The 15071-nt window shown below is 32.3% G+C and overlaps 1 protein-coding gene across 1 annotated transcript in view; it reads left to right on the forward strand.

Moving 5' to 3' along the window:
- Positions 1-14704, forward strand: part of LOC126892039 (long-chain fatty acid transport protein 4-like) — a 137506-nt gene extending 122802 nt beyond the window's left edge. The window contains exons 8-10 of the mRNA XM_050661463.1: positions 1320-1675; positions 3628-3865; positions 9138-14704. Coding sequence (XP_050517420.1) covers positions 1320-1675; positions 3628-3865; positions 9138-9295 — 752 coding nt within the window. The 3' untranslated portion in view covers positions 9296-14704. The remainder of the gene's footprint in view (positions 1-1319; positions 1676-3627; positions 3866-9137) is intronic.
- Positions 14705-15071: the final 367 nt, after the last annotated feature.

The following is a 15071-nucleotide window of genomic DNA, read 5'->3' on the forward strand; positions in this document are numbered from 1 at the left end:
TTTTATTAACGTTTCGACGCCTAAATCGGGTGCCGTTGTCAAAATACAAAATAATAAGTAGTATTTTGTATTTTGACAACGGCACCCGATTTGGGCGTCGAAACGTTAATAAAAATTATTTTTTAATAATATTGTGGCTTATTTTCCATTATAAATAGTTAAAATTGTAAAAATGCCACAAGAAAATAGCTTCAGAACAACATTCATATTTTTGACATAACTCGTATAAAATTGATAAAATTTGATATCTGATGGTTGAGTTTTAGATTTTTGACTATCCAGAGCATTTTATTAAGAATAACTTTTTTTCGTAAAATTAATAATAAAAACGTTTTCCATGTGGTTCCTAGCTACGTAGACATTATTGTATAAGAGCTTCTGTATAAGAATTTTCAAATTGCAATGCCATATTCGGATTCAGCATAATCAAAAACAAAATGGAAACATATTTGATCAAAGTAAAATGATGAATTTAACAATATTTTTAAAATTATTTATACAAAACAATTGTTATTGTTTAAACAATTAATAAACAATTAGCGGCCAAATCTGCGAGTAGAACTTTTTACTTTAACATGTATATAAACTAACAAAAAAAGTTTTAGAAAAATATAAGCTTGTTTGAATTTTTCCGAAACAATGCATATTTTTGTTCTAATTGCACTCCCCTACCAATAAACCCGCTAGTTAGGAAAATTAAGGGTATTTAATTTATTATTTATGTCTTTTATGTTAGTTTCAGTTTATCTTTTTATGTCTGTTAATTGGTGTTTCACTAGAAATCCCCCAAATGTCTAGATCCACCACTGCTTGATAGAGAATTGTTTTCGTTGCTCTCTTTAGTTCATAGGCCAGTGTTGTTTCGTGGCAGATCAAAGTCTACGGAGTTTCAGAATTTATTGTCACGTGTTTTGACACGCTGAATTTGAATTTCAAATTAGCTTGTGCGTCGGAAGTAGCGGGAATTTATTGACAATTTAATTTGTTTAAATAATTAACGTAAACTAACTAATAATATAAATCATTTTACCGTTCATGACGTTTTCCATCACGGAAATAGTGCCTGGATAGTTTTCCATCACTACATCTTCTGTATGTAATCTCACAAGAAAAAAACAAGTGGAGTCAAATCTGGAAACCCAGGAGGCTAAAAACTCTTAGAGACACTTCATTCAGAAAACTTCCAGAAAATGATGTTGTTTTAATTGATGTTTTAATTGTCTTACATCCAACCCACTGTTACATGCATCGCTAAAATGCAATAAGATTTTATCTAAAGCACTCTTTTAACTTGTTGAACATAATATTTTGTATTTTAGTGAACATTGACAATACGGTAGGAGCCATAGGATTCGTTTCAAGAATCATCCCCTCAGTTTACCCGATTTCCATAATAAAAGTTGACCAAAACACGGGAGAGCCAATCAGGAACGCTAAAGGATTGTGCATGCCCTGCAAACCCAACGAACCGGGAGTCTTCATTGGCAAAATCATACCAAATAACCCATCGAGGGCGTTCTTGGGCTACGTGGACGAAGAAGCTTCCAAGAAGAAAATCGTTAATGACGTTTTCCATCACGGTGATAGTGCCTTCCTCTCAGGAGATATTCTCGTTGCGGATGAATTCGGGAATCTCTTTTTCAAGGACCGCACTGGGGATACTTTTAGATGGAAGGTAAGTTTGTTCGTTTAATAAAAAATTCCTTTAAACGATCATCATCATCATCATCATTCCTCAACCTCTTCCATCCACTGTTGTATATAGGTATCCTCCATATTCTTCCATTGTTCTCTACCTTGTGCCTTATGTATCCCATTTCACTGTTTTTCTCATGCATCAATCTTTTTGGTGGTCTGCCTCGGTATCGTTTATCTTCTCTAGCCATGTTGTCCTCTGTCCTCTAGCCATGTTGTTCATGTTGTCCATGTTGTTCTCTAGCCAAGATGTCCAGCCCATCTCCAGTTGGCTTGTGCAATTTTTTCTATGACATCTGTCACTTTGGTCCTCTCTCTCACTATCCTGTTTGGTACCATATCTCTTGTTATTCCCAACATTGCTCTTTTCATTTTTCTTTGGATTATTTTCAATTTATTTGCAGAATGTTTAGTCAAAGTTATGGTTTCGGTACCATATGTTATTACCGGCAGTATGCACTGGTTGTAAACTTTTTTCTTCAAACAAATCGGTAGCGTTACTTTTAACTTGTGACATCTTGCCAAATGCTGCTCATACTAAGCCTATACGACGCTGGATCTCACAAGTTTAATTGTCTTTTGCTATAGGGCTTTTCATCGATTGTCATTTGTTTCGAGGTTCTGTCATATGTTGTATAACCTGTGTATAATATTTAGACATCATTCAAAAAATGGAACAGAAAAGAACACCTGGCCCAGATGAGATTCCCAATGAGCTAATTAAAAACGGAGGGGAAAAGTTATTAACAAGCATCTACAACCTAATAGTTAGAATGTGGGAAGCAGAAGAAATGCCCGAGGATTTGAAAGAAGGCAGAATTATACCAATATTTAAGAAAGGAGAAGTACCAAACTGTAACAACTATAGAGGAATATCTCTACTGGGTACAACATAAAAAATTCTAACAGCCCTCATCAAACAAAAACTCACTCAATTCACAGAGAAAAAATCGGGGACTACCAGCAAGGATTCAGAGAAGGCAGATCCACTACAGATGCGATCCACATAGTTACACAAACAATCGAAAAATGCCACGAACACAACATAGAACTCCACATCCTCTTCGTAGACTTCAGACAAGCCTTTGACTGTATTGGAAGAAATAAATTATTTATTAAAATGAAAAATCAAAATCAACAAGGAAAAGAAAAAGTTTTTCCTGCAAAAAAAAAAGAAAAATCAAAATATACCAGCAAAATTAATTAGATTAACAAAAATGACCATGGATGGATCTCGAGCTAAAGTAACAACAGAAGAAGGTAGCACAAAATCAATTGCAATAGAAATAGGAGTGCGACAAGGCGATTCCCTGTCAACCACATTATTCAACATAACAGTAGAAGGAACAGTCAAGGTGTATTGGGATGTAAACAAACACACGTTTGTTTATTATACACATTACGTGACCCAGATTACTCCACACAAGTGTACCAGTTGTCAGTCCTGCTGTGTCAACGATTCAATATTACATATTCCTAATTCATGGCCAAAGCCGACTCAGCATAAATAATATCAACACTTTCTCTTTTATTTATGTACACAGAAATCATCGGCAGGCATTCTAATTTCATTGCGTGATCAATCATCATTGATAATTGAGATACACCAGAGGGTGAACGTACATTAGCACACCAACTCTTTACAGTCGTACTCCGAGTTGAATAAATGAATATACTGTGAGTAGTGTTTACTTCATTAACCCCTATCGTAGGGGCTAAGTACCCCCAACCACTCTGAGATGGTCCAGATGATGTAAAACCAATATACCGGCACCCTTCAGATTTGTTTAAAGGGAACATTTTTGAATAGGAATCCACAAAGAAACCGAATCAGAAATTTTTTCAGACAGGAGCGGTCTCACCACGTGGACTAAACTGTTTATTTTAATGTTCACATAATCGAAATGTTCCTTAATTCGAATAAAATTTTAGGGAGAAAACGTTTCGACGGCGGAAGTAGAAGCAGTCATCAGTAATTTAGTCGATTACAAAGACGTTGTAGTTTTTGGAGTCGAAATAAGGGGGCAGGAGGGTCGCGCTGGAATGGCGGCCATTTTGGACCCGGAAGAAAAAGTTGACATAACTAGATTGATGGCGGGCGTAAAGAAAACGTTGCCTTCTTATGCGAGGCCTATTTTTATTAGAATCTTACGCAAAATAGATCTGACAGGTAAGTGGATATTTGTATTTTTATGAAATACGCTTCTCCAAGAAATTAACGCACCACCTTAAAAATGGGTCATTTTTGATGTCTCGAATTTCCTAAACCCGATGTAAGTAATTTTTATATTATACCATAGCCTTATTCTTTAACAATATCGCTGTAATAATATTGTTGCTAGACAGGTAAAATGTTGTTGTATACCGGGTGTACCAATCAAACTATGATTTTTTCTCAAAGTTCGGGTCATCCTGTGGAATATTCAAGCATTTAAAAAATACTGAAATTAAAACCCAACTATAGCCCCATGTTTTCTTAACATTCTGTTTTTGATCCATTCGCTTATGTTGGATAATACAAAAATTACGTACTTTAACAACTAGCCTTGTTATTCGTTAATCCGCTCTGACCTCGTAGGTAGAGGGATAATTAAAAATTCGCGAGCGCCAGTAGTGGCAAGTCAGTGAACTTTAACTGGAAATTTGACGTTCTGCATTAAGAGTTGCATATAATTTTTACTAAATGTCTCATTTAAAAGGCCGAAAGTTTCTTAGAATAAACAAAAAGTTTTTTTTGAACGAGATATTTAAAATTAAAAATCACACTAAATTTTCTCTTTTTTCTTCACCCCTGTAACTGATTAAGATAAACAGAAATTTTCAGGGTCTTTTGCTTTTGACCCTCGATAATAATGCAGTCTTTCATTCTGCGTTTAAATTTTTCAAATATACTTATTGGTTCCCTCAGGATTCGAAAAAAAGTAATGTATTTAAAAAGAGTTGGTACGATTACGCTTTTAATTAATTTTTAAGTGCAATAAATGCATAATTTAATATTTAAGAATAGACTAAGAGCCGCTATAGGTGAAATTTCTTAATCATTTTAAGCACGATGGGACCCTATAACTTAAATAGTAGAACCTAAAAGAAAACGTTTGAACACTGTGCCGTCACTTTTCAGTGGCACATGCGTCGACAGTTGGCGCATCAAACTTTCCACTTATGGACGGGATAAATAAATTAAAAGTTAACAGAACTTACTAACAGAATTATTTTTTTTTTATTTTTTTAAGTTCTATGTGATTAACACATAGTATTCATCGTGATTTTAACCCACCACCCCCTTCCCCCTGCCCCCACCATCAAAAACTTCATTTTTCGTTTTTATTTTTTTTTGGTGGGATGCAATCAATTTTAAAATTTAAAAAAATTCACACGCATAGTTGAGGCTTTTATAAAACATGCCTATTTTTTATAGACCCATAGGTAGAGTGTACATAACCTCAAAAAATTAAGAGAATTTTTTTTTTTTCAAAAAAGCGTATAACTTTTTTTGAGGAATAGCTGCAGGTCTAATTTTTTCTTAATCTTGTGTGTTTTATCAAACACTATATTTTTAATTTTTTTCAGATTTTTCCGTAAGTCTCCCCACCTTCAAAAATCCGAAAAACTGTTTTTTGAGGGGTTTTGGGGGATTTTCCCTATTTTATAGACTTCATAATATATCAAATCAATTTTGTTTTTATAGGTTATATGTAACTTGAAGTAACTGAGTTCTTTAGAATATTTAAAAATCAGAAAAACACGTTCAAAACCCCCTTAAAAAACAGTTTTTTGGATTTTTGAAGGTGACTAACGTTACAGAAAAATCTGAAAAAAATTAGAAATATAGTGTTTGATAAAATACACAAGACTAAGAAAAAATTAGATCTGCAGCTATCCCCAAAAAAAAGTTATATACTTTTTTTCAAAAAAAAAAAAAAAAAATTTTAAATTTTTTTGAGGTTATGTACATTCAACCTACAGGTCTATAAAAAATAGACGTGTTTTATAAAAGCCTTAACTATGCGTGTAAATTTTTTGAAATTGTAAAATTGATTGCATCCCACCAAAAAAAATAAAATCGAAAAATAAATTTTTTGATGGTGGGGGCAGGGAGAAGGGGGTGGTGGGTTAAAATTACGATGAATCTTATGTCTTAATCACATAAAACTTAAAAAAATGAAAAAAATTAAATTCTGGTAATGAGGGAGGGTATTTTTTAATTTATGTATCCCGTCCATAAGTGGAAAGTTTGATGCGCCACTGTAGACGCATGTGCCACTGAAAAGTGACGGCACAGTGCTCAAACGTTTTCTTTTAGGTTCTACTATTTAAGTTATAGGGTCCCGTCGTGCCTAAAATGATTAAGAATTTTCACCTATAGCGGCTCTTAGTCTAGAAGTATGTACTATAATTCCATTAAATTATTATACTTTTTTGCAGAATAAATTGTTTCTAATATTATCTGTCAACATAAACTTCAAAACGATAAGCAAAATCTTTAAAATTATCATATTGAATAATAAATTTTGTTCTTACTGATATTAATTATCGATTACAATCCAATTACTTCTTTACGTTATAAATATTACACAATAAGAATTAAATAATAAGTTTGAAACAATTATTATTTGCTTTTCTACTTTCTCCTTTAAGTTTCCGGCCGAAACAGTAAGTCATCCGCTAGATGGCGATACCAGCCATACCAGCGAAACTCACAGAGGATAGGCAACACATTTCTCTTTCCAGCGAAATTTCCAACGAAAGTTGTACTAGTAATCCGCTAAGTAGGTGGCGATACACAGTGGTTCCAAATGCCGAAAACGTGGTCATAAACATTTAAAAACGTATATTGTTTATACACTTAGGAATTAATTTCGTTCCTAAGGGTTTTTGACATCGCTGATTACGAATCTGACATTACTTTTTCTGAAAAACAAAATGGCGGATCCAACATGGCGGAAAGAAATTGAAAATATCAATCAAAACGTAAAATTTTTTGTCAAATTTTGTAGTTGAATGTCGCTGATTACAAATCTAACATTACTTTTTGTTAAAACAAAATGGCGAATCCAGTATGACAGAAAGGAATTCGAAAATTTTATTTTAAACGCATATTTGTTTAAAATTTTATATTATAAGGGACTTTTGAAATTGCTGATTCCAAATACATTTTCTTTATGAAGTACAATATTCAGAACCTATTACTTATGTACAACCGCCCATACATACTCAACAATGGCCAGAATCAGGTAATATGCGTCATTTCCCACTTTTGCATTCAAACAACAGAGAGAAATGCATAGGCAGTTATAGGCAGCTAAACCAAAGTGATTCTGTATCTTAATACTACACAGTTTAAGATTAATAAACATTAGTCGCAGAATTATGCAGAATTTTGTACTTTTTGGATGTATCTTTACAGAATTTTGATTATTTCAAGTATATTTTCACTATTTATGTATTAACAAATTTAAGGCGTTTATTGTTACTAAATCTTAAGTTAAATTACACCTTACATTACTACATACTTAAAAAAGAAGAACCTGCTTTACAGTAATAAAATTGATAAACTATAAAACGTTTTACAGCGTTTTAATTATACGCGTTCTTTTTCACTTTCTCTGCCTGCCAAAATAACCTTGGACAGGGCTCACTTGTTCCTGAGTTATGAACCAGAATACGTCCAGTTCGATCCTTATACCTGCGTATTACGACTCTACGATAGTATGAGAAAACAACTGTAACTATGAAAATCCCTAGATAGAGACTTTTTTTTCGTCTTATGACCACGCTTTCAGCGTTTGGAACCACTGTTCGATACCGGCAAAGCTCAGGGCGTATACATGGTGTTTTTAAGTAAGTATGGGAAACTTTAAGGGTAATTCTGCATGAAAAAATAATGACAGTTGGCTTTATAAACACATGTCCGCAAATTTTTTGTTTCCGAGATAGGGGGTGTTGAATTTTTTCTTACAAATTGACGATTTGTATATTGTTCTAAAACCGATTGAGATATGCAAATGAAGCTGGATTTTAAGAAGTAGATATTGCGCATTTTTTGATATACAATTAGGAATTTAATATTCACCATTGGCGCGCGCACGGGTAATATGACCATTATGTGCGCCAATGGTGAACATAAAAGTCTTAATTGTATATCAACAAATGCACAATAACTACCTCTTTAAACCCACCAAATTTCATTTGCATATCCCAGCCAGTTGTGGAGCAATAAATAAATCATGAGTTTGTAAGAAAAATTTCAATATCCCCTATCTCGAAACCGAAGCATTTGCGGACATAACATGTTTATAAAGCAAACTGGCATTATTTTTTCATGCCCTTAAAGTTTGCCGTACTTATTTAAAAACACCCTGTATTGACGAAAAACAAGGCAGTTGTTAAAGTACCTAACTTTTTTATTATCCGACATAAGCGAATGAATCAAAAAAACAGAATGTTTAGAAAATATGCGGCTATAGTTGGGATTTAATTTCAGTATTTTATAAATGCTAGAATATTCCACAGGATCACACGAACTTTGAGAAAAATCACAGTTTGAATTTTTCTTACAAACTGATGATTTATTTGTTTCTGTAAAAGCGGTTGATATATGCAAATGAAATTTGGTTGGTTTTAAGAGATATTTATTGCGCATTTTTTGACATACAATTAAGAATTTTATATTCACTATTGACGTGCACACGGGTAATATGACCTGTATGCGCGCCAATGTAGAATATAAATTTTTTAGTTGTATGTATGTCAAAAAATTCACAATAACTAGCTCTTAAAACCTACCAAATTTCATTTGCATATCTCAACCGGTTTTAGAGCAATAAATAAATCGTTAGTTTGTAAAAAAAAATTAACATTTCGTATCTCGGAAATGAAGCATTTGCGGACAAAGGTTTATCAAGCAAACGGTCATTATTTTTTCATGTAGAATTGCCCCTTAAAGTTTGTCGCACTTATTTAGAAACACCGTGTATTAACGAAGAACATAGCTAGTTGTTGAAGTACCTAATTTTTTATTATCCAACATAAGCGAATGAATAAAAAAACAGAATGTTAAGAAAACCAGAGGCTATAGTTGGGTTTTAATTTCAGTATTTTATAAACGCTAGAACATTCCACAGGGTGTGGTGAACTTCGATAAAAAAAACACAGTTTGATTGGTACACCCGGTATACAATGACAATTTACCTGTCTATCAACAATACGACTACAGCGATATTGCTAAAGAATAAGGCTATTACACTTCAATCAAGCAACAGGTTTAGAAAATTCGAAATATCAAAAATAACCCATTTTTAAGGTGGTGCGTTAATTTCTTGGAGTAGTGTAGTTCAGATACAATGTATTAAATCTTTATGTTCCGTTTTAAATTTCGCTTAATCTGTATGTATACCATGATATGATTCTGCTTAAGACTGTATAAAACATTCTTCTTTTAGGTACGTACAAATTAAAGAAGAACGACTTGCAAGACCAAGGTTTCAATCCCTCTAAATTTAGTGATAATATTTATTACTTAGACAGTACCAAAGGAACTTACGAAAAGGTAACAAAAGATGTTTATGACAAAATAAATGATGGAACTATAAGAGTATAAGAATATTTTATTTCATCGGTTTTATTTTATTTTCTACTCAACGATTCCATGAAGATGTATTTATGTACATATATGTAGAAGTACGGTATAGGAATACTATGTCAAGAGTAATATTTTTGTATAGTACCAGAATCATTTTTATTTAAATATTTAATTTATTTAGTATTTGTGTGTAGAAAGTATATGGATATTACAAAGCATAGTGAAAGAAATAGTTCTACTTAAATTGTCATAAGTCCCCGTATTTTTCAATTGGAATCAAATCAGGAGAAGTTGCTGGCTACAATCCTGATATCATGCAATAAAGTGCTTTTATGGCATGGAGGTTGATGTGGAGAGTTGTTTTGTTGTAGTCTATTCACACTAGATAATTAAAGCTTAGTCTAGATCATGGTTTTCGTAGAAGACTTTGATTTCTGTACCATTGCTGCACTATTGCAGCTGGAAACAAGCTTTATTTCCAATTATTGTCTCAAATGTCTTCTCAAAATCCTTCTGGATATGAAAGTGTTCAAAGTTTTCTTTAAATTTCCTACTCCATGTGAATTTGTGCGACCAAATTGCAGTATGTAAGACTTTCGTCTGGTTAGAAGTACGGTAGAGGAATATTATGTGAAGAGTAATATTTTTGTATAGTACCAAAATAATTTTTATTTAAATATTTACTTTATTTAGTATTTTTCAATTGGGGTCATGTCAGGAGAAGTTGCTGGCTACAATCCTGATATCATGCAATCAAGTTATTTTATTGAATGGAGGTTGATGTGGAGAGTTGTTGTGTTGAACTCTAGTTACACTATGTAATAAGCTTCTTCTAGATTCATGGTTTTAGTGGAAGACTTTGATTTTTGTACCATTTTTGCACTATAGCAGCTGGAAACAAGCGTTATTTCCAATTATTGCCTAAAATATATTATCAAGATTCTCTTAGTTGCGGAATTCTTCAAATTTTTGAATTTGTGCGTCCAAAGTGTAGCATGTTCATGTTTGTACTATTTCTGAGATATTTTCTTGAAATCCATACATATATTTCGGCACTTTTACATGAATTTGTAAATTATGTTCTAGTACTTTTAAACACTAACAATGCCAAAATCGAATTTTACCTTTTTATGGCACAATGTTGACATTTGGCACATGTCATCGTTAAAAATAACAAAGAAGAAAATGGCACATACTTTATTGAATTATTTTGTCGTTGTAAACTGTTGTATATCATCAAATGCATTGCTGTTCTTGCCAATTGCTAAGATTTAATGCATTATGAACGATGTTTGGTATTGATCCATAGATAGGTTATTATTATAGTATAATAAGTTGTAATACAGCTAATGTTTGTTAGAATTCTGAACAGGTACATTGAAACAGCTAAACATGAGAAGTAACAAGTAACTATGATTCGGATCTCAAAGAATCGTTACAGTGTAACGATACCTACTACGGATGGATCCGATTCAGTAAAAGTGTGGATTGAGTTCAGTGGGAATCGGTTGACAATTCTTTTTGATTTTGGTTCCAGTGACATGTTATATACAAAGATTTTCTTAGTTTAGAGTTCTACGACACCAAATAGTTTTTTGCTCATTGGTAATGAAAAATTCGTCGACAAATTTAGCTTTAGATTGCTAGCTCGCTTTGTTATCACGATAGAGTTGCAACTTAGCGAACAAGTAGGCAAATCTAATGCAACAACGATAAAATAGTAAAGTTGTTATAGAGTTAACTGGATATGTTAAAAGCTGAAGTAATATTTGCTGATTTTAGAGACAGTTAACAATCTAAGTTCTAGAGATCACCAAAACGTACTCTCAGTAGAGAAACCGAATGTATATAGGGTAAAAACTAATATAAAAGTATCATTTGATGTTTTAGTGAAATCCTGTTCACTTTTTTTAACACATATTTAAAAATTTACGATAGAAGGATCATTAAAACAAGCTTTTTACAGTTATTCTGTAGTATTAGTTTAAAACTACTTAGTCACAGTCGTACTTAATCAGATCATACAACGGAACGTAACAGTTTGTCGCAACTCTATATATTTTTTTAGTCGGTGGGCTTGTTTATGATTATTTACTATAAGTTTGTTCCTACAGAAGTTTCCAACTGTCACCGACTGTCAGACGCATGCGCAATAATAATTTCGCCGTCCCAATAAGATTTTCTCTGATTACTAGTCAACAAAGTACACTGTTCCATGAAATATTTAATCAGTTTGAGATTAATTTCTGACAGTTTGAAAAGTTTCCGAACTTTTTGCAAACTGTTAATCACGGACATGCGCAATTAGTATAATTTTGATTCACTCACATGCTCACACTAAATAACTATTTATATTTATATCAAATAGGTACCTTTACCTTTGTTTTGGTTATTTTGTTGATTTAAGTACATAATATTGTATTTTAGTGTTTTATACTTTTGTTATAATTTATGAAACAATGAGTGATAGCAAATACTATGGACTGTCCATAGTATTTGTTAATGATGTGCTCGTTGCTCGTGTTGTGGTGTAAAGTAGTAAGGTTAAAGTTTTGGTTTCCCTCGTTTTCCAGAATGCTTTCTTCTTCTTTCTTTTCTTTTCTCTGTGCACTAGGCAACTTGCCAGCTCGGTAGAATATTTGTTCCAACAAAAATTACAAACTAGTTCGCGGCTGGTTGAATTCGCATATGCGTATTGTGCAGCAGTCAGAAACTGTCATGAGCTAGTTTGTGATTCTTTGTAGGAACAAACCTTATACAATATCAATTTAATTGTGTGTTCTAGGGATGTTGAAAAAGTAACTATTCATTACAAAGTACTCGTTACCTACAAATACCGAAAGTAACGATTACTATAGAGAGAGGCAAATCGTTACTTTGATTACTCTGATTACTTCGTACCAATCGTATCAGAGCGAGTAACGACTGTTGTATCTACTTTGATTACTCTAATTACTTCGTTACTTCATACCAATCGTATTAGAGCGAGTAACGACTATTGTATCTACTTTGATTACTCTGCTTACTTAGTTACTTCGTACCAATCGTATCAGAGCGAGTAACGACTATTGCATCTACTTTTATTACTTTGATTACTCTGATTACTTCGTAGCAATCGTACCAGAGCGAGTAACGACTATTGTATCTACTTCGATTACTCTGATTACTTCGTAAAGGTCGTTATTATATCGGAATACCTATACAAAATACCTACCTACTGAGAAATAAGATTCTCGATATGATTACCGGTACTCAAATACAAAAGTAATCAAATCATTTTTATCTCTTAAACAGATTGGTGAAGATCATTGTTATATCGGAATACCTATACAGACCTACCTACTGAGAAATACGATTCTCGAGATGATTACCGGTACTCAAATACAAAAGTAATCAAAGTAACGAATACTGTAAATGATTACTTTATACAAAAGTAAGGATATGTAACGAATACTCGAAAGTAACTATAATCAACAACACTAGTGTGTTCCTGTAAGTTTCCCGTTGTATCGTCAAATTGTTTAGTTTTCTACTTATCATTGATATTTATGTTGATATGTGATCTGAAGTAACCACTACACTGTAAAGATACCCTAGTAAGAGTGGAGTCAGTTCAGTGAGTCGGATTCAGTTCAGTGCAGAAGTCGATTAACAAATTTAAGCTCAAATGTTTTCACTTTGGAAACAAAGTTTGGTGTATTTGATTTACGCTAGTCATTTGATGGAAACCAGGATTTTTTAGTCACTGTTATCGTTGAATTCAGAATTCACATTACAGATTTTAGAATCTACGCTGCAGCAATAATCGACGTACCTTTTTGCGCATTTAATCGTTAGTTTTAGCTTGGAATGAATTATAGGAATCGTTTCTGAGCTGAGAATCAATGTCACGTAATCGGATCACACAAAGGAACATAAAAGTTGGATCCAACTCTATACAAATGTTTTTTAGTAGGAGCGCTTGTCAGTTATTTTTATTCTAGGATTCATTTGTTTCCACAAGTTTTGTCCTTAGTCCATGATATTTAGTTCCTTTTTACTAATGTTTCATGTTCGTACTAATGTGTTTTATACAAACCTTCGTTTTTTTGTCTATTATTATTTACGTTTATTGTATATTCTAATTCATTCATTATTAATATTAAGTATTAAATTGTCATTATCTAAAACTGTTTGATTTTATTACTTTTTACCGATTGAAATGTACATATTTCTATTTATTTCGGTATTCTATCAATTTGTAAATCATTAGAATTAAGTTTATAACTGCCCATGACGCACTAATGCGTCATCTGAGTATAGAATGTGTTAATGGAAATCTGTGTACATGAAAATTGTTATTGAGAATGTTTTTTCTTGCGCACAACTTCTTTTTGTTTTTTGCCTTAGTGTCACATTAAGCAACTTACATCACATCTCCGCTCAAACAGTGTCATAAGTCAAAAAAGCAAAGTATCGAGAAAACGACATTTTAAAGTTAGCTCTAAAACTTTTCCGAATTTCATTCAAAAACTATTATAATTAGAACAATAACTATTTTAGTACGTTACAGAGGTTTTTGAAGCACTACAAAATAGCGTATTAAGTATACTTGGTAAAATATTTTAAAAAATATTTTTTTTGAGTTGTGACTCTATATAGATAAAATAACGAAACATTTACGAAATATTAGGTATTTATTAAAATTGGCTTTAGCAGTACAGAATATATTATTATTATCTGGTTAACAGAGATATACTTTTTTAATAATCTAACTTTAAATATAGGTGTCAAAAATTTAAAATGTGTCACTCTTCTTGGGCAGATTCTCAGATTGTTTTGAATAAAGCAATCACATATTCTGTCTTAACTCGACAAACGACGCTTTGTACAGGTCTTATGTGGACAACTGTCATGCGCAAGCCGATATGTGACACTGTTTATGTTCGGTGCATCGTTGATTTTGGTTAACCATATAATGACGCTAGTGTCATCTAACGATGAATACTTGAACCATAGATGTAACATTTTTTTAGCTAGGATTTTGTAGATTTATTAAACTGTTGGTGTAATAAAACCGTTTTTATTTATTTTTTGAGTTGTAGCACTGTTTACTAATTTTTAAAGTTGTGACAGTGTTTGGCTTTTTGAGTTGTGCCACTGTTTGACGGAGGTGCGACATGTCACAATAACTATATTTATTATTTTTTTGGTCGTAGTAAATATCTAAATATTATAAATTTGCGTAGAATAAAGTGCATAAATGTATATAAATACATCTTGATGACGACTGAACAAAAGAATCTGGAGGAAAAATTTTGCCCACTTACTTAAGTGACAACTGTATTTTTATAAATAAATTTTTGGATATTTTGGTACTTCTCTACTATATGGTTGTGTTTTAGTAAATATACTTTGTTATTTTTGAATATATGTTTTTGTTTCGAACACCGAGTTTTATTGTTTTCCCGTATTTACTAAGATAATTAAGAAAGAAGAAAAATTAAATTGTAATAGGACTATATGGGTTAGGAGAAAAAAATAATAGAGGAGAAATACTAGTAAATTATGCAAAAGAAAACAACCTATACATAACCAATACATTCTTTAAACAAACCAGAAAAGAAAAGATGGACCTGGCAAAGCCCAAATGGGTCAAAAAAAGTAAAATTTACTATATATTATTATGCAGACAGAAACATAATATTAGATACAACAGCGTTTAACATTACTATGATAATAAGAACACCAACATAAATTCCCAAATTACAATAAGCGATACACCGTTAGAAAATATGCTATTTGAGCTGCAATA

Source organism: Diabrotica virgifera, chromosome 9, assembly GCF_917563875.1.
Source record: "Diabrotica virgifera virgifera chromosome 9, PGI_DIABVI_V3a".
NCBI lineage: Eukaryota > Metazoa > Arthropoda > Insecta > Coleoptera > Chrysomelidae > Diabrotica > Diabrotica virgifera.